We start from the raw sequence: 27,109 nt of genomic DNA on the forward strand, positions 1-27,109 counted from the left end.
TATTGTATTTTTACTACTTAGCAAGATTGCAATATATGCACTCAGAAATCACTCCCAGCCGAGATTCCTCATTCTGGGTATTTCTGTCAAAGTATCCTCCTTTTACCTGGAATCTTGTCCTTTCTGCAGCATACACTTGGTAATGAAGCATGGCTTGCAAGACTTTTTTGTGACCATCAGGTACCAAGCAGACAGCCCCTAGGATCTCCAGCACAGCAATCTTGGTCTTAATGTTCTCAGTCCGTAAGCTCTGGGATATGATGTTGATGCTTTCGGGATGGGCCAGGACATGAGCCCGACCCTGGGAGTTGTTCATCAGTGCCTTGATACACCCTATAACGGATGTGTGGATGCGACTCTCCGAGGTCTCGTAGTCCATGCTCTTCAGGAAGTTCAGCAAACAGCTCAGGCCATCCAGCTCAATAAACCTGGTCACAAACCTGAAAAAAAATTTAAAAAAAACAAGTAGGAAAAACAAGGAAAGCAGACCAAAGGCACTTTATTCAAAAGACACCGTATTTATTCAACCCCAGATCTTTAAAAGCTGGCTAGTTTTCAGACTAAATTCACAGAACAATTCCCAGGTATTTAAGAAAAACAAAGCAAATAAGCCAAGAGAGAAAACATTACAGCTAATAATGGTGTGTTACATAGTTTCAGGGTAATTATATGCTCTCATCTTACGCTTCTGTTTGGTCTCTGTGCTCTTTTTTGCAGTTACCACCAAACACTGCTGTGGTTCACCTCAGCAGCTGCTGTGTTTTCAAGGCTGAAGGGATTATTTTGAATTGTTCCATCTTACATACATGCTAATACACCCAACACAGACTTGTCACCACAATTTTAGTTATGAGTCCAGATTACCTTGAAAATCACTTTTAGGTTTAGCTCTAACTTTCAGCCAATACTGCTTATAAGTTCCACCTCCAGGGCCTGGGCACACTGACAGAGGCAAACTCATTCCCCCTCTGTCCATCAGCCACACTGCCTTCAAACCCCAATCCATGACATATGTGTAGGAACATGTTATATTTCAAAGGGGCATGTTCTTCTGTAAATGATAACGCTCCTCGGCTTTTGTTGAAAACCAGGGTTACAAAATCCAGATGGGTTAATTTAGACCATGCAAACAGCCCTCTAGACAGATCAGTAGAAAAGGATGGAATTAGATAAGTCAGTTCAAATCAATCGTTTTAGCAATGCTTTGTCTGAATTTCCCAGGATTAAAAAATGGAGATTCAAAGACATGGGAAGGACTGCAAATAATTTCCCTAGATTGCATTGTTTATCTCCTGCTGCCTCTAACATGGCATTCAGGTAGATAAACTTTTTGGAATGTCTGAATGCAAAACCACGAGCATCACACTTGAATTTTCAGTCTATAAAAACATACACCAGCAATGATTTGTCCATGGCCACGCTTTGAATAGCATAAGATAAAAAGACACTTCAACCAATTTAAAAGGCTGCAAACAATTGCCAACTGTGTAACAAATTAAAAATACAAAAATTCTGTGTTGTTGTGCTTTTACCCAACCCCTCTTCTTCCCTAATGTACCATCTGTCTTTTTCTGTCCATGAGATGCTGGTACTTATAATCAGTAATAATGGAAGCACCATACTGAAAGACCAAATTTCACTGGTTCATGTCCCTGTACCAGCAAGAGAAACCCAAGCCATATTTATATTTCTCTGGATTGTATGGATTTGACATAAGTATGGTCTTTTGATGGTTACACTCCACACCATAGAGGAATTTTCAGAGTCTACCTGAAAGTTACACTCACTATGCTGATAGATTTGCCAATTTTTCAGCTTATGTGAGACAGAAATTTGACCAAAAATATGGAAAAGCCTGGTGCATTCAGCAAAGTTTCAATCTGATGTTTGGGTTTTGTTCAAAACGGAATTTCATAGTGACTACCAGAGTAAGGGCACACACAGGAACACGTGCACACCAAAAATAAAAACACTGTTTAACTGAACCCTGCTAAGATAATCTGCCAAGTTTGCTATGTCTGCTTGCACATTCTCTGGATGCAGCTTTTGTCTACTCTAACAAATCATAGGAGCAAAAGACTTTCTCTGTCCAGGCCCAAGAGCAGCATTGACATTGTGCACCAGGAAGTCAACCAAAGCAGTTTGTCATTCAAACTGATTACAGAAACATTCAGATTTAGTTGAGTTTCTGCAATGCATTCAGCTGCTAGCTTGACAAAAAGGATTGAAACAAATGCATTCATAGCTAGAAGAGTTGCTGCAAAGGATTTATTTGGAAAAAAAACCATAACCACAAACTCAGTATGTTACTAAATAACAATGCAAATGAATTCTGATCAATGCCCTGGGCCTATAAAGAGTGGAGTTACTGTTGTCTACTATGGAGGGGCTGCTTTAAATTCTCCTCCTTACCTTCAAAGTTCCATTCTATATTTCATCTATTCCCTCCGTCTTTTGGGGGTTGGGGGAAAGATACAAATTTTTTTTCCCTAGTTTTTTAACTTTCAGGGCTGAGGGAATACTTAAGATGAACATGATTCTGAAGTTGGAGAGCAATACTGATGGAAATATCCTAAAAAGCAGCAGAGCAGAATCCCCTAAATGCACTTTGGGATAGAACACACAATCTTATGACAAGACAAGCAAGGCATTACAATTTTCATGTATTTTCACATGCTCTGATGACCATGTGAAAAAAAAAAATTGTAAATGCATAAAAGTCACATTGTCCCAATTAAATACAAACTCTCACTAAATTCTCTGGCAGTGCAATTTTTCTAGGACTGTTAGGATGAGGTCATTGCAAAAAGAAAGCATGCGCTGGAAAGCAGTGTGTGTCACAAAACTTGATTAATGACATAATTTAAAACAATGTTGGGACTTTCCTGTGCTATTCCTAGCCCAGAGAGCAAAGAGTGAGCTGTGTTACTCAATAGCAAGAAAATACCCTTCTCTTGTAACTGCAATCAGAAGCAGCAATCAAATTATGATTTTCATCTTCCTTTTTCTAAACACTTAGTTCCTTATTCTACAGAAAAGCCAGAAACAATGCTGGGAGAGGTAAAGAAATGGCAAAAGCAGCTCCTGGCCCAGCAGATACTCTCAGTATGAGGATTTACTTGGTGTGGGGAGGTGTGTGAGTAAATGTCTGTAGAAGGTAGAAAGAGAAGTGGGAATTTAGCTGACAGCTTGAGAGCCACAATCCTCACACTGTTGGTGTTTGTGCATTTGTCTGCCCCTATGCAGGTATCTGTGTTTATGTGCAAATTCAAGTTACCTTATACAAGACAAGAACCTTCTTGTACCCAGTACATAAGTAACTAACTCCTGTCCTACACAGCCTCTGTTCTTGTTCTAGACTGGGAGGTGTAAAGTTAAACATATCTGCCAATGCATTCTGGCTAACACATTCTAATATTGAAATGTAAATAAAGCAGAGTGTGTTTTAATAGGTGCTAAACAAGCAAATTAAAGCCTAACCTCACCTCAGACTCTCACTTGACCAGTTTAGCACACTTTAAAAGGCAGGGCACCTCTTTGCCTTTCAAGTTTTAGAGAGTGCTGATCAGAATGAGTTAGCTAGCTCTGATAATAAACCTTTCATCCAAATACAGGTGTGGTGGCCAAAGAGGAACTGATCCACTGATGGATTCCAGGTGTTGGGGGTACAGCTTCCCTGTAAGACTTGATCCAGCTCAGGAAAGACAGACAGATCATATGCTGAGGGAGTGCAGAGAGCAGGATGTTCCCACCCTGTTAACAGGCAAGGCTACACTTCCCTGCAGCATTAGTTTTTGGACCAGGGGGCACACATAATCCTGATAACTACTGAACTGCTGAAAAATTCACCATCATGGATTTTGTTTTCTGGTTGCATAATGATCCTCTTCAGTATGCACCTGGATGCAACATTGCTAAATCAAACAAAAAAATCGCAGGAGATAAATCTGAATAAAACAAAAGGAGAAATGCAGACAGTAAAAGGAATGAGTGATGACTCAGACTAAAGGAGGTATTTTTCAAGGGCTCCAAAAAGCAATTTTTTTCCCAGTCCCTTTTAAGTTTTTGCTTTTCCTGCACTTCTGAACCTCTGTTTTGGGGCACTAAAATACCAAATGAAAAGCTCTTCTCCCATTGCTTCTAACAGTTTGTCATCACAATTGTTTATTGTTCTGAGTTTTTATAATCCTGAGAGAAAATGTGTTTCTTTACAAGATGCAGATGTAGCATTTCTGTTCTCTGTGGCTGGGATCATTCCCTTGTGCTAAGATATAGCCTGGCTTTTTTATTTTTAGGGCAGCTCCTAGATACCAAACAAGGTGCACTTGCTCAAAGGAGACCACAGGGATACTCCTATCCTATTTTCTACAGAGAAGATAGGAACTTGAGTTTGGATAGGTCTGCTTTACTTTTTACTGTTAGAACTAGTTAGTTGGAATAGAGACAGAGATTAGTAATTACTCTGCATTATCTACTAGAAGAGACAGAGTTTACAGTAAAATAAAACAGAGAGCCAAATGCATGTATTTTTCTTCTTTTGATTCCTCTGGATCAGAGAATTCAAGCAGAGGAGCCTATTGGTATACTGGCAGAGCCCCTGTGTAACCTGCTATCACAAAAGGATTCCAGATGCTTCACCCTGTGTGAATTTAGGCCTCTATTTTCTTCAGAGGCCTGATGAACAGAAGTAGCAAAAAAAAATAAATATCCAAATTAAACTAGAAAGACTAGTATTTTGAAGGGTGAGGTATCATACTGCTTAGGAGAGGGATTTGATGGAGCTAAGGGCCTCTCTACTGCAACCTTTCCATCAAGAAGAAATTGGCTTGTTGATCAGGCACTGGCACGCAGCCCATTTGGCAGCTAACGAATTGAGTCGCTGGAAATTAGTCGAGACACGGGACTTAACTCAAAATTTGGCTTGGCTTAACTGCTTTTTTTGTTGTTGTTGTTGTTGTTTTTTTTTTTTTTAAAGCCCCACAACCATCACCAGTGATTTAGAAGACTTTAAAGGTCAGCCCATCGATGCTTGTAGTGACGCTTGTGCTTGTCAGGGTTATTACAAACAGATGAAGCAACAGGCTGCTGTCAAGGGGATCCAGCAGATGCAATATAGGTTGGAGAAGAAAAATCTTGCAAGGCTTTGAGCAAAAGAAGTTGCTCAAATGCTCACTGCTCTTCCTTCTTCTCTATTGCTTTGTCCTCAACAAGGAGTTTGGGCTGTCTATACAAAACAACACAGCAAAACAACCAATAGTGGACACCAAAGTGTCTCAGGACAAGGCAAAGAGGCTTTGCTGCTGTGGCTACATTCAATAAAAGCTGTCACCTTCACAGAGCAAGCATCAAACCAGCTCCACGTCAATGTAATCGTTTTGCTATATCAAGTCTCAAAGCACAGGACTTTGGTTTAAAAGCCTGGAGAGAGCTGGAAGCTTGACAGTTGCCTTAGTTTCCATTTTAACATAGAGTCCAGCTGCATTTTACTGTTTTCTCTGCTTTAGGACAGTGATAGCCAGCATCAAACAGTCACTCTTGACTTAGGTCTCAGGATAGGCTACAAGTGCTCTGCTTCCATGTTAAAAGCACTTATTCTAACCACATGTTGAATTATCAAAGCCTCATAAATCTTCATGCTTGAGAAGCACCAGAATATGATTTTGTGCTCTCTTAAAGCCCATCAAAACAGGAAATAAACAGGAAGTAAAAACCAGAGAAGCTGCATGCAGTCAATTTCTTTAAAGATTATGAAAGGGAGAAGCACAATCAGCACTTAGTTCTGCAAGAAGTCCCAAAAATATCTTCACTTCATGTCAAAGTAACTGCAATGAAAATTCTTTGAGATGATTTTCAGGATTGTTTTTATTTATTTCATTTGTTTGGTTAGGATACCCTCCCCAAAAAAAGAACTGTATTTGGTTAGGCATTTGTGAAGCTCTCTGAAATTATGACTTCAGCATAGCGTGGGAGCAAAAGTATTTGGCCAATATAAAAATCAGAATATTTTTGACTGTTTCCCAAAATCATATAAACTAAAGTTATTGTTTCTCCCCACTGCCCTTCTAAGTGTTAAAATGAAAAGGTTTCCATGCTAGTTAGTTTGCTGCTGTTCAGAGTTTTGTTCCCAGAAAAAGAAAGATGACCTTACCTTCAAAGACAGTACACAATAAAGTCTCTTTACATTTTTCTATGCCCAAGTTACAACATAGAATGGGAAGAATGCCAAACCAGGTGATGCCAGATGGATTAGCTGCTTTATACTAAACAGTTCACATTACTAAAGATAAGGGCAAGTTTTAATTCAAAGTTCAGAGTAGAAGCTGAGACTTTGCCCAAAGTGAATCAAATTACATGGGACGTGCAGGGGGCTGTAAAGACTAAAATCTGATCTTCATAGTCATTACCTGTGTTTGCAAATATCTGCCACATATTTTTCACAGTAGACTTTATATTTTATTTTCCTGAAACTACATGCTTCAGCATTAGTGTAAAATTAATTAGCCTTCCAAACTAGGCAGGCTCAGACCAGGGACTGTAGGGCTCTCTGAGGATTGTCTGAAATCTCAGGGAGGCTTGTGTGAGGTGAGACAATGAGGTTTCTGTCCTTGCCACTCTTGGTGGTGCCACATCTGACTGTTGGGAGGCAGGGAGCTGCGATGAAAGGCAAACAGCATTACCTCATGGGCTGAGTCCGCAGAGCTGTCTTCAAGTCTTCCACTATTTTATTTTTCATTTCTGTTTCTTCTTCATCGAAAGCATACAGAGTCTGCATCTGTTCACAAAAGAAGGTGGCAATTAGGAACGCCTGAGCAGCGTGGAAGCTAAGACACAGGGCAGGAATTATGAAAAACAACCATCCCTTCAACACGTGCAGAGGTGCCTGCTGACCTCTAACTAGGAACGCAGTGCCTCAGCTACAAAACTGAATCCAGATGAGGCTGCTCATGTGGACTGGCAGCAGGATATCACTTTGCCACACTGGATAAACTAGGGTTCTCAGATTACCCCCCAAAAATCACAGTTGCCAGTATGCCCACAGAAAACTGTGCCTAATTTGGAACAGCAATCTGTAGTCATCTATGGATGTGTGAGGCAAAGTTTGTAGGGAGAGGCAATATCTTTTATTAGAGTGACATGACTGGAGGGATTTGGGGTGGAGGGAAAAAAAATAAAGCCAAACCAGACTTATGTGTCAGGTTTCAAAGCATAAAATCTTCTTCAAGTGACTAGAAAGCCTGCAAGAACCCTGAATTAAATTTTCTGTATATACAAGTTTGACTTTTCCTCCATATGCAAAGTATATCACCTGTTTTAAGAAACTGGTGGTTCCCTATACACTTTGCCCTTGCTAATTAGGAATATTTACTGCAAAAAGCTGGAGCATCATAAAAAATCCCTGTCCCTTTTTTAACAAGTAAACTGAAACACATGAAGCCTAGAATTTTCACCCCTGTACGCAGCTTGCAGTCAACTGGAACTGAAGTATCTGTGGGAGACTGTAAATTAAGGTGAGAGACCATGAGTAGAACACACATAAAAAATTATGGTTCTCAAAGTCAGATAAAGCCCTTTAAAAAGTGGTATATCAGAAAATTAGGGTTCCAGATCTACACTCAGCACCATTTCAACCTTATCATGTGAAGCAAGACTCTGCAGTGCCCTTTGCATATATCACTCAGGCCCACAGGTCCCATGTGTGTCTTTTGAAAAAGTCAAGACTTAATGCTGGAAATTCTTAGCCTACAGCTATGTCTTCTTAGTCGCTCAAACTGTAAAATGAGAGGATAAATGACTCTCTTTTTGGCAGGACTTTTTGTGGATATCACTCAGTGGTATCTGGAAAGCAGCTCTGAACCCCTTCTCAAATGAATAACCCAATTAAATTAGTATCATCTATCAGGGATTTGATATTGTACCTCTCTGTGGTGGAATCTGAGTAGCTACAATTACGGCTCACACAGCAAAACTTTTCAGTCTTTATTTTAATGTTTAGCAAGCACCAAAGGAAACCTTTCTCTCACCGGAACCTCCTTTAACCTTCTCCATCCTCACCAGCAGCCCAACACCTCACTTCCCCTGGAAGGGCTCCCACTGCTCGATTTTGCAAATCATGAGATGCCAGCACACGTGGGATCCCGAGGGTGGCCACTTGGCCCTCGCTGTCCTATGCTGAACAGCTGGCACGGGGAGATGTGTTTAACTCCAGGGGTCCTCCCTCTGATCCACGCTGAAGTCAAATTCACTCAGTCACAGAGCAAGCTATTTCCTGCCCTAATGGAATGACAGAGCGCTACTGATGGAAAATGAGCTGATGATGTTTTATCTTTTGCCAGCATCCCCCGACAGCCAGGAACAGAAATTGAAATTCTTTAAGCCAAGCCATATATGATCCCCCTCTTCGAAAAAATAAACAGAAATCCTGAACAGGCGTTATGGATGGCAAAGTCCTCGGGTGTGATTTGGGGCTTGATTTGTATTTTTTTGGGTGACAGCCCATCTGGTCATCTTTCCTTTGGCCCATAAATGCTCCTTTGAAAAGTTCCCATTCCTCCAATGGCTTAATTTCTCCTCTGAGCCATTGGGGGGGAAGAAAAGCAAATGGAGGGTAGGAAGGTGCTCAACAGTACTTCGTTCAGAGTGAAAAAGGCCCTTTTCCAAATGAAACAAATACAAATAATCCTGCCTTTACAACAGAGGGTGATTATGGAAAACCCCTTTTCTAAAGCTGCAGGCAGCCAAGAGCCCTTCATTTCTCACTCTTGTGAATGGCCAGGAATTCCAATCCTCATGCCCTCGCTAAAGGGTTTGCATTGTGAAATGGCTTTCTCGGCAAGAGTTATAAAAAACAAAACTGTCCCTGGGAGACAGAGGGGAGGAAGCTGTCATTATTTGAGGCTGGATTTCATTCACATGGCTGACTGATGAATTGCTTTCCTAAAGTACAAACTGCACTCAAGGACTAACATCTGCTGGACTTAGGAGGCAGATAGTTACCATCAGTGAACCAAAATATTAGGAAGGGGAAACAAAATAGTCCTTTTCTGGTGCATAAAAGACAGCATATATATCAGGCTCTTTTTATAAGCATATTTTGTATATTTGAAGTTTTCCAGATCAAGTATATCACCTCGAAAAGTATAGCATCTATTTACTTGATTTGCCAGTTAAAAAAAAATTGAAGAATTTGTGAAAGCAATCATTGATGTGGAATTTTATATGTAAAACTTCGCACAGTATAAGAAATTATTTTAAAATTTTGGCTCCACTTAAAATGAATTTTTTTTTTTTTTTTTTAAGGCTCAGAATTTTCCCACACCTTATCCTAATGGCTAATCATTCCCCTAAATTACTGGGAAGGAAAATACAAAGACCATGATGACAGAATATGGGGAAAAGAGAGAGAGAGAAAAATAAAGAAAGGACATAAACCAGCATCAACAATATATGGTATAACAGACCTAATTTTACTTAATAGCCTCACACATGTGAAATGAAAAAGGGAAGAAATAAAAAGAATAAAGAGTGAAAAAGCAACCTGGATGTTCTGACTTCTCATTATAGTCAGCTGAAATTCAAGGTACACCACATCTCTAACTACACTAAGGTTGAACTGCTAGAATAAATTATTATTAGAATAAATTTATTTGAAGAAATTATAAATAATAAACTATGAATAGATGCAATTTAAAAAAAACCCTGACTTTTTATGCAAGTAAGTTTAAAGTAATATAGATGTCATCTAACTTAAAGGAAAAAGTTATCATCCACCTGCTAAATTCTGCTGAAAGATTATATATATATATATATATATATATATATATATATATATATATATATTTAACCTCCTGTGAAGCTGCTATGCCTTAAACAAATGTTTTCTGAGTCAAGGAAAAGGGCCTGGTTACAGCTCTATTTATTAATCTTGACCCATCTCACAATCTCAACCAAGCCACCTGTCCAGAAAAGCTGGATTTTCATCTACTGTTCACCTGAAAGTCTCTCTGTGAAAATGCATCTACAGCCAAGATCATAAAAGCAACACAATGTTGTTAGAATTTTTCCTCCTCAGGAAAGTACAAGTGTGTTTATTTGTGCTGCCAAGTAGTATAATGGGGCAAAGAGGGCAGGAGAAACACAGGGACATTTCTTTACATTTATATTAACAGGGCAGCTGCTGTATTTTTAAGAAAAGAAACATTTGTGTTTTGATGAATCAGCAGATGACAATGACATTGATAATGGAAACAGTCTTCTATTGTGGGCACGCACCCTGTCCCCATCCCCAGTATCATTTATAGCATGTAGAGATCAGGGGACTAGACAAATTTGGAGGCTCCACTTTCTAAATTAAACATGATTAGCAGCTGTCCCTTTGTCTTAATGACTGGTCCTAAAGACAGTGTACCAATGTTCTACTTCCTTCCAGTCAGGCTACCTGGAGGCTGGGACAGTGCCTCCACTGAAATGTACACTAGTAAAGAGATACAGTTTTAGACATTTGCTCTTGTGAGAATTTGGTTTAAAATACGTAAAAATCTGAGAAGTCATAGTGACAAAAACAATTGTGGGAAGAGAACTGTGCATAAAATGCATTTTTTTTTTGAACAGGATCAGGAATCTGTGACCTAAAGTGCTTCTTAACATAGTGGTCTAAGGTTACAAGCAGGGAACGTCAAACATGTCAGGAATCACCACATTGCTCTCAGACATAATCTGTGAAGGGCAGATACAGCAGGGCTTCTGAGAAAGTGATCCTTGAGCACAGGAGTCCTGGCCTGCTGAAATCCACGGAAAGATACCTGATGATATCAGCACAAAAAAGGTGCCATTTCCACTCAATCACTGAGTAGGAGGAACATATTTGCCAAGCTAATATAAATTAATGAAGGACTTCATAATTAAACAAAAAAACATAAAGGATGTGAAAGACAAACATGAGAAGATTCTTATGCTACAAATCCACAGGAGATGCAAAGATAAAATTTCATTAAAAGCAGAATTTAAGGCATTTTCAACTAACACTTCTGTGATTATTACTACCACTTCAACTCCGATACTTCTTGCAATATTTCTAATTAAAATATTGTAATACCTGATAGAGCCCGAGAGACACAAGCTGAAATACACTAGATACTGTCAGGAAGCAGCATGAAACATGTTTTTCTTTCACAGCTTCAAAGCCAGCTCCACTTGGATGGAGTTAAAAAAAAAATTTCAAAAAACCAATCACTAAATTTAGAACTGAAATTATATGGGACCCAGAAATAACTGTTTGAAAGTTAGAAATCTCAGAGGTCTAAATAATAATGAACAGAACATGTATTTTATAGTGTGTTGGAGCTGATTCTTAGCTGGATTAGTCCAGTTTTCCACTGATACAATTTCAGCAAAATCAAGTCAACTTGGTTTCACCTGCTGAAAAATGAAGCAACCAAATGTTAAATCAGAAGCAGGAGTTTTAGCCCCAGTGTATCTTCTCAACACCTCAAGCATAAGAGTGAATCATGAGTCTTGAAGCCAAATAAAAGGATATCAATCATTCAGGCAATGGCATTCAGGCATGCAAACAACATTACCAGAGCTGGTGTTTATTGGTGCTCTTAAAACACATTTAAAATTAGAAATATAGGCCAAAATATACTCTCATTCCATGGAGCTGTTCCAGATATACAACAGTGGTGTATACATATTCACTCCAAGTTTACATCAAGATCATTTAAAGACTAACCCAAAAGTCACTGAAATCAATGGAAAAACTTCAGCAGATTCAAAAGACTTTGGATCAAATCCTACCAGAAGTATTTGGCTCAGTAACACTGCAAGGTTTCATACTATTTTTTTTTTTTCCCCTTAATGGCCCTTGTAGAGTAAATTTGTTCAGTCAGGAAATCAAAGCAGAGTGTCATGGCAGTCACTAAAGCTCAATGTCTTTTCTAAAAATAAATTCATATTATTTTTATTCCCTTACTCTGCTGCATGAAAATATGGCATGAAGGAAGGTGACAGTTTTGTTTATTCACAACTCTCAGTAGAAAGCAGCTATTTTTTATCCTCTTAAGTGAGTTATTATAGCTTCTAAATCTTAGGTTGTTCTACTCGGCAAGACATATTTTACCATGAGAAATGCATCATTACTGCCACATTTAGCATCTATTAAGACATTAGTTTTATTAAATTATTTTATAGCTCATAACCACAACACAAAAGGTGCAGAGAAGCCTTTATAAATCTAAAATAAAAGCATAAGTAAACAAGCAAGGTATACTACCTAAAATGCTAGGAACAGAACTCTATCATTTTTGCACAACCACCTACTAAAGCTGAGTAAACACTGCACATGAGTAATTGGAGGAAAAATTTGACTACAAATTAAGTAAAAAAAATCAAACTTAAAAATGTAAAATCTATCAAATCAAAGGAGATCAGTGAACACTATATGTAGATGTTGATTCTGTTGGTGACCATCTTCACTGGATGTTTCAGAGGAAGAGACACACTATACAGCTATATTGAACAAGGACAATTAAAAAAGGTTTTCCTCAAATATCTTCTTGCCTTGTATCTTATGTCTAAGGTGTTATAGCCTTATGCTTTTTTATTTATGTGCTCTTATATTACTGGATATTATCTTACATAAACAACTACTGTTTCTTTAGTTCTTCTACTAAAATAAGAACCCAAGTGTTATTTTGTAGATTGGTTGCAAATCAACTTGAAACCACACAATAAAATAAAACTTCACCTAGTTTTTAAATAGTTGCTTTTTGCTGATTCATCAAATAGTCTCTTCAATCTTCATTTCAGACTCTAATTTGGTTGCCTTCTGTTCTCCATATAGTAGAAATAAAAAATGGAAATGTTTATAGTGCTTTCTAATTTAGTGCTTTATAACGCTAGAGCAGGGCTCTTTCTTAATCCTCGTACTCTTCTTTTGTAAGCCCTATTTTAAATCAGTTAGGCCTTTGGGCTAACATTCTTCCCCTTTGAGGATTTCTTCCTAAAGAAACACATCCCTGTGGTAGGAAATGTTCCCTGTTTAGCAGGAGAGGTAACTTACTGCTGCCATGGAATTGATGCGGTCGATGTAGTAGTCTGGCCAGCTGGTAGCAAGCTTATTAGGATCTTCTTGTTCCTGAAACAGAAAGTTAGGCAAGGTTACACAAGATGACTACACGATGAAAACCACTCAAAAACCACCTGGAATTCTTCATTGCTCTGCTATCTCCTCCATATTCTTGTACAATGCACTTGGATGTGTGGCATTTATTGCAAACATTTCTGAAAGTGTAAAGTTAGCAGTGTCACCGTGGTATGTCAGATAAAAAGAATCCCTTTCAGCTCAGATTATTGAATGCAGAATAATAAAGTTTGATGGAGATACAGTTATCTTTGGCATCTGAGCAGCAAACCTCAGTCCCTTAAACATATTAGGTTTCCAAGTACAAGGATAGCCCATTTACAGATTGCAGGTTTACATTTTGTATCTTTATACTGACAGATCTTATAAATTACTTGGTCTCTCTACTGTTATGGTAATGGTGGAATTCACCAACAAAGGAGTTTAGCATCTTCTATGGAGAAAAAAAAAAAAAAAAAAGAAAAAAAGGAACCTGAAAAGAAGATAAAGACTGTATAATTTTGATGTGATAAACCAAAATATGTTCCAGCCTGGATATTAGGAAGCATTGCTTTACCAAGAGGCTGTTCAGACACTGGAAAAGGCACCCTAGAGAGGTGGCTGATGCCCCAAGACTGCTGATTATTTAAGAAGAACTTGGAAAATGTCCTTAACAACTTGCTTTAATTTGATCAGTCCTGAAATGGTCAGGCAGCTGTAATACGTGAATGTTGTCGGTCCCTCCAACTGAAATGTTCCATTCTAACCTATCCTAATCCTACCATATCATGTAAAGTCAAGCTAAATCTCAGAACATCCAAAGGGGTACAAAAGCATCCCCTCAGTTACAGTAGGAGCAGTATTAATCCTTATCTCCTTACCTCCAATGTAATCCACCTGAAATTATCTTCAGTAGGCTAATCTCAATCAACCTTCTAAAAGAAGACCTACACTGACTCAGGAACCAATTCTTTTTTTGTTCCTTGACTGCTCAAAGGAAATTACATTTCTTTCTAATGAATATATGTATTTCTACATAGGTGTAAAGTCACTGGTAACATGAGGATTGCTTTCCAGGATCCTCATCTCCCACTATAAACTACAAATAACTAACATTCCTAGCATATGGTTGGAGATTGAAGCACTTGACTCATCCTAAGGATGACCAAAGGCATATGAAGAATGTGTGGATCTTGCTAATGCTTTCTGTGCATGAAAGCTTAATCACAGCAGAAAAACTACCCTGGAAGATAATAAAATTAGAAGTGTATGTCTTTCAGAGTACCTCAACTATTCCACTATTATTTGGTTAAGAGATGATAAATAGCTCTACATGCCTCCTGTTGAGCCACATTCAGTCAACACCTTGCTGACAATTTCTTGCCAGGGTACATACCAACACATGACAACAATTCTGCACAACTCAAAATCTTCATATTTTGAATTAAAAACAAATCCATGACTGAGATTAGGATCTTCCCCTCTCTTCCTTCCACTGGATTTTCAACACGTAAACTAAAGGAGCAAATCCTTTCATGGCACTGACTAAACAGCTTTGTCCTCATGTAGAGAAGGACTGCAGTGCACACACATCAGGTCAGTGTCAGGTCACACAGTACAGGTCATAGGTCTTTATTAATCCCTTGCACCCAACTGAACAGCTAAGAAGAGCAGAAGAATTAAACAAAGCATCATACAGATAAATACACTGTACCAAAAGTATAAAAGGCTGGCAAAGTGGTAGGAGATACCAACTGTATTGACAAATGCTATGCACACACTAAGCACCACCTCATTATAATAGATGGTGCAATAAATAAAATAGTGATGTTTCTCACATTAATTGAGAAGTTCTGCTGATTTTCTTTACTTTCCTTTCCTGGCCACAATAAGCAGGAATCAGACAGACCCATATCTATGTAAAATGTCTATGTCTAGAGCATTACAGAAACATGCAACTCACTACCAACAATCACATCTCATGTTTTTGGCAGACTGCCTTTTGCTGCCCTTTTCTGTGCAGAATAATATCTAGTGGCAGCCACAACGCTGACAACAGTTTCACACTTGGCAGATAGTAACCTCCCTTGCAAAAATCAATATGTGTCCTTGACAATGGAAAAGTAAATTGAAACATACAATAGATAAATACAGCATTATTTTTATATGATAATATTATCATCCACTAAGAGAACAAAAGAAATAGGAAGCATATCTAGAAGTATAAAGTAAGGTCATTCTGCAGGGAACCTGGCTGAGCCACTCATCTGAAGTGCAGCGAGTGCTCATGTGATCTTCTGAAATGTTTCTCTGCAGATAATTATAAAAGTCCTAGAGACAACTGTAATAGTTTGCAGAGTACTCATGACAAGAACACTGTCAGAACAGTCAATACATGCATTCTCTATATTTCTCCTACCTCCATTCTGAATTCCAAATAATGAAACAAACCATACAAATTAAGGAATGCCTGAACTCATCCTTTATATTCTAAAATAAGCCACAAAATTTTTTGTCCTTAAGATTCTTTAGGGGGAAAAAAATAAGTATAAATGCTTGAATGCTACAACTAACATTTCTAGATGTCTTTGTTAAATGTGGAGACTGAAAACCATCAGGATAGATACACTAGAAAAAAATCAGAATTCGGAACAATTTCCTGCCTGAACCCAAATCACTAGACATCTCACAATTAGAACCAATGACACGAAGATTATGATACCATAAATTATATCTGTATATATGATTAGCTTAACAAAGAGGCAAGGTCCTTGGTATATCCTGCTTTTGACCATTCTCCAGTCATTACAAATTAGTCTGAACTCTTAGCCTGCAACTCTTATTTTTTGAATTAAAACTGGGAAAAAAATTGTTTCAGTGGAACACAGTGTGTAAGATTTTATCCTGAATTAAAGTCCAGACAGAAGATGTACATTGCTGAGGTTAAAAAAATTTCAACAGGTACCCCAGCAAGCAATCCTCACTTTCTGAAGTTGTTTTGGTCTGGAAGCATATTAATCAAAAAAAGTCCATTCAATCTCAGTGGTCTTGCACACTCCCTGCTCACACCAGAACTTTATGGTTGTCAGTGTGAGGTTACTTTGCTAGAATAAATGATAATGTAGCTAAAACCTGGGATTCTATTTCAATATGAAGTCCCAAAAAGCTATTTATACTTGAGCATGTAGATTTTTTCCAGCCCCATGAAGTCACTTATTTACAGCAATCTCCTGAGTGATATTTTTAACAGAGTCATGTTCACACCTGTAACATCAGAGTAATTGGGGAAACAAACAAACAAACAAACATTTAACTGCCTAAATTATGTGAGTTCTGTCCATGCTAAAAGATTGCTGCACCAGGCTTTCTCTTGAGAAAGCGAAGATGAGTTGTAAATAAAAAGCAATTAAATCTGTGGTGTGGGGTGCAAAAAGAGGATGATGGGTTTCTTTTTTGTTTTGTTTTTTTTGTTTTGTTTTAAAATATATTCAAAGAAAACTGCAAAGCAACTTGAAGATGATGACAAAACCTTTCCCTTGCTCCAGGAGCACTGAGAAAGGCAATAAAACCAACCAACAGAAAAAAAAAAGAGCTTTAATATATAAAGCTGTGTAGGTATCAAAAGCTGGAAACAATAACCCATCTGTATAAGGAAAAACATTAGCTGAAGGAATCTATTAAAGCAAAGCCTTCTTTTAGCTCCTTGAATAGTGTAAATATTACATTAAAAAACAGGCGTCAGCTTGTGCACTTTATAAGGGCCATATCATTCTTCACTAAAGTAACAACTATGTAACTGCTGTGAAAACAGGATCTTGATACTATACAAGCCTGCAATATAGCCAAGGTATTATATAGGCTTTGACACTAATTTGGACAGGCTCCATGACTTGGTGGAAAGTGGAACTTATGACTTCATCCCAACTAGGACTTAATGGAGTTCTGCAAATATTTGGACCATCTGAACCAATCAAAACTGAAAGAAAATAAAGCAAAGTGTGTACAGCTCAGCTGATCCTGAAAGCCTTTTCTGCAAATCCTGGGAGACCTGATCCATAGGGCAAGCTGTTCTCTAGAGGCCAGAGACTGCTACTGCCATGTCAGTGGGACAAGCATTTGCAACACAAAGACTGCCACAACACACTCAGGCAAGCATTACAGACCACTGCCTTTGTTGCAAAACTGCCTGCATCGAATTTTAGGGCAAGCACTGGGTTTCAGTTTCCAGTGATGACACGTTGCTATTTCACTCTGCACCAATCCAGCTCCAAAAATACTGAGCAGCTCTCCAGAGCATGTCCTGAAAGTCTGAGCATGTCAAAGCATTACTAAATACATCCACAAAACTAGCAGCTTTAGAAGGCTTCTTTCCTACAGAAGGAGCCAGAGAGGTATATATTCTGACACGATAATTGAAACTCATTGTCAGAGTGACAAACACACTGGCACACTCTGACACTCAACCCAGTACTCCTTTATTTCTACCATCATTTATACCAGGTTATTTTTATGCAATGTTAAAAAATATTAACTCCCCAGGATTAGCAGGTGCTTGCCATCCCTGGGTGCCCAACCATCATGTGGACCTTGCCACTACCTGCACACACACACACACACCCTTGCAATAAATGCAGAGGACTCATTAAATCCTTCTAACAGGCAAACTACAACATAAAACTTCCTCCTTGAACAGATGCATCAAGAAATGCATCCTCTGTTACAGGATGTCACAGGACAAGCATGGGTACTCTTGGGGTGCCATCTATTCATTAGCAACATGACTTCCTTCTCAATCCTGTCTCTTCAGTAGGGCAGCAGCTGACCTTACTCTTTTGCAATGCTTAGAACAGGATGGGAATAAGCCACACATCTGGTGCTAGAAAATGTGGGTATAAAGCCTTTCCTGGCCAGGAAGCCATGGCACTGTTCACTGAGCTCCTCTCTGCATCAATAAAAGCAATGTGCAAACAGAGATGAAGAATATAAAATGTGGCTACTGTGATATAAATTCCTGTCCAAGCTTGTTCACTGCATCATGTCCAGACACTGCACGCTCAAGCTGATACTGGGGTCATAAAGAAGTGCATTTCCTTGCAAAAGCCACATTGAGGTTAGTGTGGTTCCTCCTCTCAACAGCCTTCACACATCTTTCAAGTACACCACAGAGCTGAAAGATGAGTTCTTTTACCTGGTCTGAAAGGTCAGCACCATCACATACAACTCAGAAAATATAAATCATGGTGTTCAAATCATTACAAGAAACAGAAAAATTAGCAAAAACTGAAATGTATTATTTATCATAGCCCTGTAGATACTTTTTTTCAAATTTCCCATTGAAAAGCTATGGGAATTGGAACTCTGACTACAAATAACTGGGCATTTTTTAGGGGGTGTTTGGATTTTTTTAAGTGACAGTTGACTGAAATTTTAACATGATTTACATAAATTAAGATGAAAGCTTTGTTGCATAAAGATTTTCAGTTTCTTGTTGAAGCTCTCTCACACTCTTCACAGTAACAGCTTAGCTGCTAAAATGTTCATCTGAGATGTGTGGGATTCAGACTCGTGTCCATGTTCTGTTTCAAAGTGAAGGGTGCGACCCTTGCTTTGCACATGAAGATTCTGGCCACTAAAAACAAGGTGGGTTTTTGTTTGAAGGGTGGAAGATGCCTATTACTGCTTCTTCACTTCCCATAAGTGCAGCTCTCTTCCCTTCAGAGACGTAAAGACTCAGCTCACCACAACACTGAATCAGTCTTGCATCACTTTGCACTGCACACTGACAAAGGTCCCTCAATAAATTAATGTATTGGGTTTTTCAGTGTCTCTATCAGTGAGATTAACAGAAACAAGAAAAATGGGATGCAGACCATTACACAGTACCCAGTTACACAGGAAATCTGAAGTATAGCCAAGAATCAGTCCACATAAGTTGTACTGCACTCTCATTCAAATCACCCTTCTCCCTTTTTTCATGTCTGATGTGACTTTCCTTCACTTTAAGAAGTTCAGCTTTCAAAGAAACATTTACTTGTTTATTAACACATTGTCCAACCTATTTGCTATGTCACAGTTCAGAGCAGCCAAAATATCACAAATAAAAAGTGCTTTCATTAAAAGACACAAAATGTGTTTGATCTGCTGTGGGACAAAATGCTATTTCAGAAGTGGAGCTAAAATGCATCTAAGCTTTTCAGACAGTTCATGCCTCCAAAAAGCCAACCATGTCCCAAGAGATGCTAATTTTGAAACAGCACAGATCATAGGACTGAGCCATTCACTAGACAGATGTGGTCACTGCTCCGTTTCTCAAACTTTATGACTAACATTTATACAAATAGTCTCAGAGTTTTGGAAAGGAAGCTATATCCAATCCTTCTAAGCACCATTTACCCAGATTGAGAAAAGCAAACATTACTTGTCTCCCTGGAATTAAGCTACTGATGTGCAGATAATAATCCTTCTGCCACAAAAGCAGTCTACTGTGTAACTTATTAAAAGAGAATATTCATTAATGACCAGTTGGAGCATGCAACTGAGGACTTCTGATTGCCTCTCACAAAGGTCAGGTATACCCATACATACCTACAGTTCACTGCATTATGACAGGGGTATTTTCCTTAATAGATCACAGGGTGGGTTTTTTTTCTTTTTTTGCTTCATTTAGCCTGAGCCATGCCCCATTGTCTGTAATTTGACAAACCTAATTATGACTTCTGATGTTCCTTACTAACAATTCTTTCAAAGGAAGAATCAAAGGCTTCTGATTATTTATATTACAAAATACTTAATACTGTCTAAATGTGGAACTCGCTGTCAAAAAATAAAGTATAAAAGTGAAAAGGGATACACTTATGAACAATGAGGATTCCTGTCTAGAAATAATTTCCTAATATTGAGAGAAGATTTAGTGCTGCAGAAATTCACCAGCCTTTAGAAATTAAAATGGATTATCAGTCATTTTTGAAAGACAGTTGGCTCTACCAGGGCTGAAAACGTTCCAGTCAAGTTAAATATGTATTTTTTTGGAACTAATGATGGCATCTCTCTTTTTTTTTTTGCTTCCTGAGCACTCAAAGATACAGAATCTCCAGAAGTTGTACCTTTTATATGACACATGACGTATCATTTCCAGCCTTCTCAAAAACTCAAAGCCACTTCAAATAAATTATTGATATTGATATCAGTCTAAGGGTGATGAAGGCTGCACTGTCATTTCTTGTCCTCCAGAAAACACAGGACATCCATTGCACATACACACAGGGAGAGTTTCTCACAGAAAACAGAGTAGCAATTCTCACTAGAGTGGCATAACTGGCAGGCAGAAAGGTGGTCAGTGCATTGCTTTGAGCTGAAGATAAATATTAGTGTTTGAAACCTCAGAATTCTCAACCACTGATTTTAATGTAGAACTGTAGTGTTTAAACCAAGATTAAGTTTACAATAAGGATATCTTGCATAAGACTAACAATAGATTATTGATGGACAGAGTCCTTTTTAGGAACTTTATATTTTAGTAGGATTTTATAGTATATGTCCAGTTTTAAGAACCCATCTTCTCTTTTCTCTTATTTTGGTGTTTTTTCATTCTCCTCAATACATATAGATGTAAACTTGCTGCCAGCACTGACTGCAGCAGCCTCTTCTTATCACTTATAGATCATACAAGCCTGCTTGTCCTTCTTCAACCACATTCAGCCCTGCTGCAGGACAGGAATTCCATCATCATCAGGTATTATTTTAGGGTATAGTGTGTGAAGTGACCGGGAAGATAACTTGCCCTACATTTACAGAACTACTTAATTGTACAGCTGAGGCTACACTGAATTCTTCAGTGATTTCTCCCCTCAGGACAAAGCTTTTTTTGCTAAATTGAAGTGTAATTATTGAAATGCAATACTGAAGTGTAATATTAAACATTGTTCCATAGATTAATGTTTAGCCTCTGCCATGGAAGTCATTCTCTTGTTGAGTAAGTTCTTCTGATGCAGCTGCAAAATGATCCTTCTGTACTATTATCTGAAGTAATAGTAGTATTACTGAAGTACTGTTACTTTCAATGAACACATACTCAGGAGGCTACCTTACCTCAGCCCATCCACTCCTTTTGGATGTGAAGAAAAATGTCCACTAGGGAGGATCCTTCCAGTCATGATCAAGTCATGATCATCCTACCCAGAGATTGTTTCAGAAGAAGACAAACCGTTTCTCATGGACATGCTCTGCTCAGCAGGTGTGCCTGTGGACCCAGGCTGCACTCCTGAAGCACAGCTCTGGTCCCACAAACCTGCAGCAAGCTGGAGGTCACATTCTGAAGTCTTGGAATCTGTGGTATTGATGATTCTGAGATTGTAAAAAGTCTTTGTCTTTTTGCTCTGTTGCTAAATAAGTTATAATTTGTTTGTGCTGGTTTTTAAGGTTGTTTATTTTTGCTTATCTATGACATGTTCTGCTGCTCTGCCATAGGTTTGTCCTGCAGGGCAGCATGTGGGGCTCTGCCCCTTAGTGGGATGTTACAAATATTATATACCAGAAACTACGTGTGCTATATTTATAATAATATATATTATCTGTGTTGAACAGTGCGTTCTTAGCTTAAACTAATAGAAAAATGCCAACACTACAGTGAAACATGGAGACCATGAAGAAGGAGAAAAAGGACAAAACACACCCAATTTCTTCCATCTTGTCTCCTTTGAACCCTTAATCTAGAATCTTAAAATTTTACTTTTGCACTCGTGTCACACTTAATTATTACTGATATCAAACACTCAGAGCTGGTAATTCATGCTGTAACATTGAAAACTCTTTTCCATGGACAGATATCACAGACAGTGTCTCTGGGGGCTCTGTCCAGGGGGGTTCCTGACCCCTGCCAGGGTCCCAGGGCAGCCAGAGGGAAGCTCTGCATTCCCACACTGCAGTACCGTGTGTAATCTGTGGCAGGTGAGGCCAACAATTTGTCACTATCCTAATAAAGCCTCAGCAGCAATAGCAGGACATATTCTATTGTTTTGTTAACAACCAACCTCTGCATTGTCCCTTTTACTGTTTACCCTGTGTTTACACAGGTACTGTGTGTACATTTCCATTACCTCGGTCAGCTTACGGTCACACTCCATGGATACAGAAAGGGACTTTTTCCTTACCCAACCAGCTCACCTTGTCTCCTTTCCAACAGCACTATTTTAAAATGTATTCCTACCACATTAGAATGTTGTTAGTTGGGCTGTCTTCTTCTTCACTTCCTTTCCTCCTCCTCCTCCTGGCACTCTTGAGGCAATGTGAAAAGCCACAGAAAGGCTCAGACTGTGTAACTGAGCCTCCAAGTTTATCTTTTTGTCCTACTGTTTATCTCCAACAAGTAATGATTTAAAATCTTTTGTAAATAAAATGAAGTCACCTACAATTCATGGCAAACACCCTGCATGTTGCTCATGGGAATGAAATGTCACTTACCCTGCTCAGAGACACACAGAACTACCAAGGACACACCTACCTAGAGCCAGCAGAGACATTTAGGACAAGTTCCTTCTCGAAGCATGCAAGAGAATTTTTTAATACCAAGTTCTGAAAGGTTTATCTTCACTGTTCACAACATGTCCACCGTTTGTTTTTCCAGCAACACTGATTGCTTTAGTTCACTTTTGCTCTGGGCCCTTTTTAAGGAATGATGACAGTAAGATGGCCAGGGCACCAAAGTATTTTTCATTTTTCTCCATCATTTAACCTTTCACTAGTGAAAAAAAAAAAAAAAGTTAGGAGTTGTTGGACAGAACAAAGGGAATAAGACAGTCTGAAGCCCACAGCTCTTAAGCTGCTAGCCCAGTATCTGATGTATCACACAGTTGCTTTATTTCTGCCCTTTCCATAAACTCAGGTAAAACTGTTTCTCCCAGCCTTCATTTCTCTCAGTACATCTGCAAAGTGTTTGGGGTACCAAGTACCTTTCAATGATGACTGAATTATGACTGAAGACAGCGTGACTTTCACCTCAATTAAGATGCATAGATGAAACTGTCACATCTGACTGCGATGAAAACTAAACAACTCTCCAGAAAGTAGGAGGTAATTAATTCCTTTCTTTCTCTTCATGGCTGTCACTATAATCCCACAATTACTCTTTACTCTGCCCATTTCTAAACTTCTCACACAAAAGATAGGAATTCAGCAACTCTTCCTGCCCAGTATTCACTAGCTGTTATAAGGCTTATGAACACTCAGTGAAATTCAGTGATCTCTACCAAATTTCCTTCTCAAACACCACAGAAAAATGTTTGCTATTTATACATTCTTTACTCTTGCATATCCACCAAAGACTAATCTGAATGGTGAGAATGGCATTGTACAGAGTATATGTTGTTATCATTATTATTACATGCCATCAGCAGGATGGGCTCATACTTGGATTGTGAAGAATCAGAACTTGTGCAAGAGGACAGACAAGGACAGAACATAATCCAGTGGTATCAGCATTTACATGTACTTCCCATGCAGCAGAACTGGACTGCATGCCATTATTTTTGTTCTTAAGTACATCGAATTACACCATGTTAGTAGGATAACAGCTGGATAAATGTTTTTTCTTTCTTTTTCCTTTTTTTTCATGCTAGGGTCAAATCTGCTTCCACTGAGTCCTCCCAAAACTCCCACAGAAGGCAAACCAAATGCAAACCACAGCATTAGGCATGATGATGACAATTTTCTAATTCAGGACTATTTTGGGCCTGATTTTTGATTACTGTTGAGTTTTAACTTTGACAGGAGCACTACTAGCTCATACCTGCATACTACTAGCTACATACCTGCAAGATGGACACACAAATTCTGCATACTCAGAATATCTATAGCAAATCCTGTGGCAAGTTTATGACATTTATGTCTTCAGCAGTCTGAACTAAGGAAGTAAGAAGGTATTTTTTAAGGAGCGAGTAAACTTTTTTGTAGGAGAGGGAGAGGAGAGGGAGGAAGGAGCTAAAAATAACCATGTTGTTCCCATGGGGGGCAGGGAAGAAAATACTTTTCAATTATACATAAATAAATATATAATTTCAAGATCCTGACCCAAGGTAACCTCTTATGCTAGGATAAATAAATGAGTCTGCAACTGTTGTCATTGCAACGTGGAAAACATAAACCAAATCAAGCAGACAACTTGGAAAAACTGATCTCCTCGTATGTTCTCTAAAATGTGGTCTTCCAGGTGTCACAATTCCAAGCCATAATAATGGTATATCATCTGAATTGTGCATGAATTTTGCCTTCTTGACTCTAAACTTACACTTTAAACTGTTACAAGAATGACTTCAAGGAAAAAATTTAGGAGGAGTATCTAACATTATTAAGCCTATAATCTTTCTTCAAGTACACACTTTGAGGTCTTTACTACAGAAGCAAAAATAACAAGTAAAAAACATGAACAAACAATTACAGGAGGTCCAGGAGAAACCATAAAAAACAGGCAATGATTCTTCTCAAGTATGCTGACCTGCTTAAAAAATAATCGGGCAACATCAACAAATTTATATGGTAATTTTGTAAGATAAAACTTCTAAATTTATTGTATGGAACTACAATAGAATGAAGCGGTGTCTAACATGAATCCCCAGTTTTATTTTTCCAGTGAGAACACATTCTCTACATTAAATTATGTAGAAGGAGATGTATGTAATTTTAGGTTTTACTTTATATTGTACTAATGGTGCTGCCCAAATTTGGGAGCTAGTGTTTCAGCCAATGACATACATTAACAGGTACCATCCATCAAACAGCTCTTTCACACTGGAAAGGCCCAAGTACACCACTAATCAGGAAATGTGTGGTTTTGCTGCATTAGTGACACTCTTACAGCATTCTAATGTTTTCTTTTAAGTCCAGTACTTGTCATAGGCCAGAGTTTCTGAATTTGATTTTCTTCAGCCTACTTGCATTTATAGCAAGGTAATTTTTGAAGTCTTGTGCCTGTCTTCCATACCTAGACTAAAGATACTGAAATGACCCAATGTCAGCATCAAGCTAACAAATCATTCCAAACATCTGAGCATGAAGTCATTCTGCTCACAGAAAAAGGAACAGATGCTGGTGGGAAAAAAGGAAGTTAACTCCACAATTGCTGGCATTTTCCAAACATCAAGCTGAAGGAATGCCGTGGTTTGCAAAGGGCAACATTCTCCCACTGTGACTTCCCAGCATTATGAGATTTCCAGCGAGCCCTAGGCAAACTGAAAGCAAGAAGTCTATTTTCAGGGAATTAATTTGAGACATTCTACATTTCAGTCTGTTTCACCAGCAGCCTTCTAAGCTAAGGAAGTCATGCAGTCTTCCCAGACAAAAAGAAGCCATGGATCCCAGGCACTGGGAGGGAACCAAACAGCATCTGCTGCTGCCTGTTTCAAGGAGCTGGCCTCACAGCAGTAATGCAGGACAGTATATAGGAGGTGGCATGAAGCATTACTGATGTTTCCTTTCTTTATAGGGCCATGCAGCTGCTTTCCTAGTTTGATTTGTGAACAGCATAGAGAATGACAAATCAATTTAGGATGGAAGGGGCCTTAAGAAGAAGGGACCCACTCAGAGCTGATGTCAAAGTTAGATCAGGTTGCTCAGATCATTATCAAGGTTTGAATATTGAGTTACATTACACACCTCAGTTGACTGAAGTTGAACTTCAGCCACAGACTTCCAAAGCATTGGTAGGAAGAGAAACAATTTTCTGATGTACCAAAGACTTCAAATAAAGTATAATTTTTTTTATATCCAGTGTGGCTTTGCTGACCTTTGCCCTGTGGTCATGAGAGACCCTCATTGATTAGTCATCAATAGTGCTAATTGTGGGATTGCTTACACTAAAAATCCCACACAGCTTCTTCAGCCTGCTACTGCCCACCAACTGCTATTGCTGTTCAGATATCACACGTGCTGTGAGGGTTACCCTGTGTTTTCCAGACTTCCCAGGGAACAGAGTAAAAGTACCCACCCCCACATCCACTCATACTCCCCTTCAACACTTCCTGCAGAGCTGAAAGAAAATCTCTCATGAAGTCACATCCAAGACTCATCAAACTGTGAGTCCATACAAATGGCTTCTCAAATACTGCAGCAAACCATCTCGTGTGCTCACGTCTGCTGCTCCCAGATACCGCATATGGAACAGCAACTCTAAAGAAAGCAACTTATAAGGGACACATTAAATGCTCCTTAAAGCTATAAATCCATTACCAAAACAGTTTAATATTCCAAATCAATAACAGACTCTAAGAGTATTTCAAAGAGGAAAAAATAATGCAAGAAGATAGAATCGAAAAAAAATACAACTTCAAACCACCCACTTCATTTATTATGGGACAACCATATGCTTGGCAGTCTTCATACAGAAAGGATGAACCCCAAAGGGCTTTTCTAGCTCAAAACAGACAATACAAAACTAAAAACCCCCACTCAGACAACACAATAGTGTGATCTTCATCTGGCATACTATATAACTAAATGAGACCAGATGAAGATCCATTTTCTCTCTTCTTTAGGGAAAATGTATAATCTCCTCAATAGCTCAGAACTGGCTGAATGGCAGATCCCAGAGGGATCTAGCGGCCCAGGGTCTAGTTAGAGTCTTTCCACTGGTGAGGTCCCCAAAGGTTCAATACTGGGCCCAGTATTGTTTCACGTGTTCATCCATGACTTGGATGGAGGAGCAGATGCCTCCTCAGCAAGTTCCCTGACCACACCAAGCTGGGAGGAGTGGCTGATACCCCAGAGGGCTGTGCAGCCCTTCAGAAGGACCTCGACAGGCTGGAGAGGTGGAGAGAGGGGAACTGTCTGAAATTCAACAAAGGGAGGTGCAGAGTCCTGCACCTCAGAATAACTCCTGAATAACAGACCAGCACATGGCTGACAGCTGCCACCGACCTGCTGGAAAGCAGCTCTGTGGAGAAGGACCTGGGAGTCCTGGTAGACAACAAGCCATCCATGAGCCAGCAGTGTGTCCTGTGGCTT

At 38.9% G+C, this 27,109-nt stretch overlaps 1 protein-coding gene across 8 annotated transcripts in view; it reads right to left on the reverse strand.

Moving 5' to 3' along the window:
* DAAM2 (dishevelled associated activator of morphogenesis 2) overlaps window positions 1-27,109 on the reverse strand; it is a 202,678-nt gene that overhangs the window by 64,798 nt on the left and 110,771 nt on the right. For all 8 annotated transcript variants that reach the window (XM_031504231.3, XM_031504232.3, XM_077781857.2 and 5 more), the window contains 3 exons: window positions 13,058-13,132; window positions 6,678-6,772; window positions 107-440 (listed from right to left, as the gene is read on the reverse strand). In XM_031504231.3, coding sequence (XP_031360091.2) covers window positions 107-440; window positions 6,678-6,772; window positions 13,058-13,132 — 504 coding nt within the window. The remainder of the gene's footprint in view (window positions 1-106; window positions 441-6,677; window positions 6,773-13,057; window positions 13,133-27,109) is intronic.

This window comes from Lonchura striata, chromosome 3 (assembly GCF_050655825.1).
Source record: "Lonchura striata isolate lonStrDom1 chromosome 3, ASM5065582v1, whole genome shotgun sequence".
In the NCBI taxonomy this organism is placed as follows: Eukaryota; Metazoa; Chordata; class Aves; order Passeriformes; family Estrildidae; genus Lonchura; species Lonchura striata.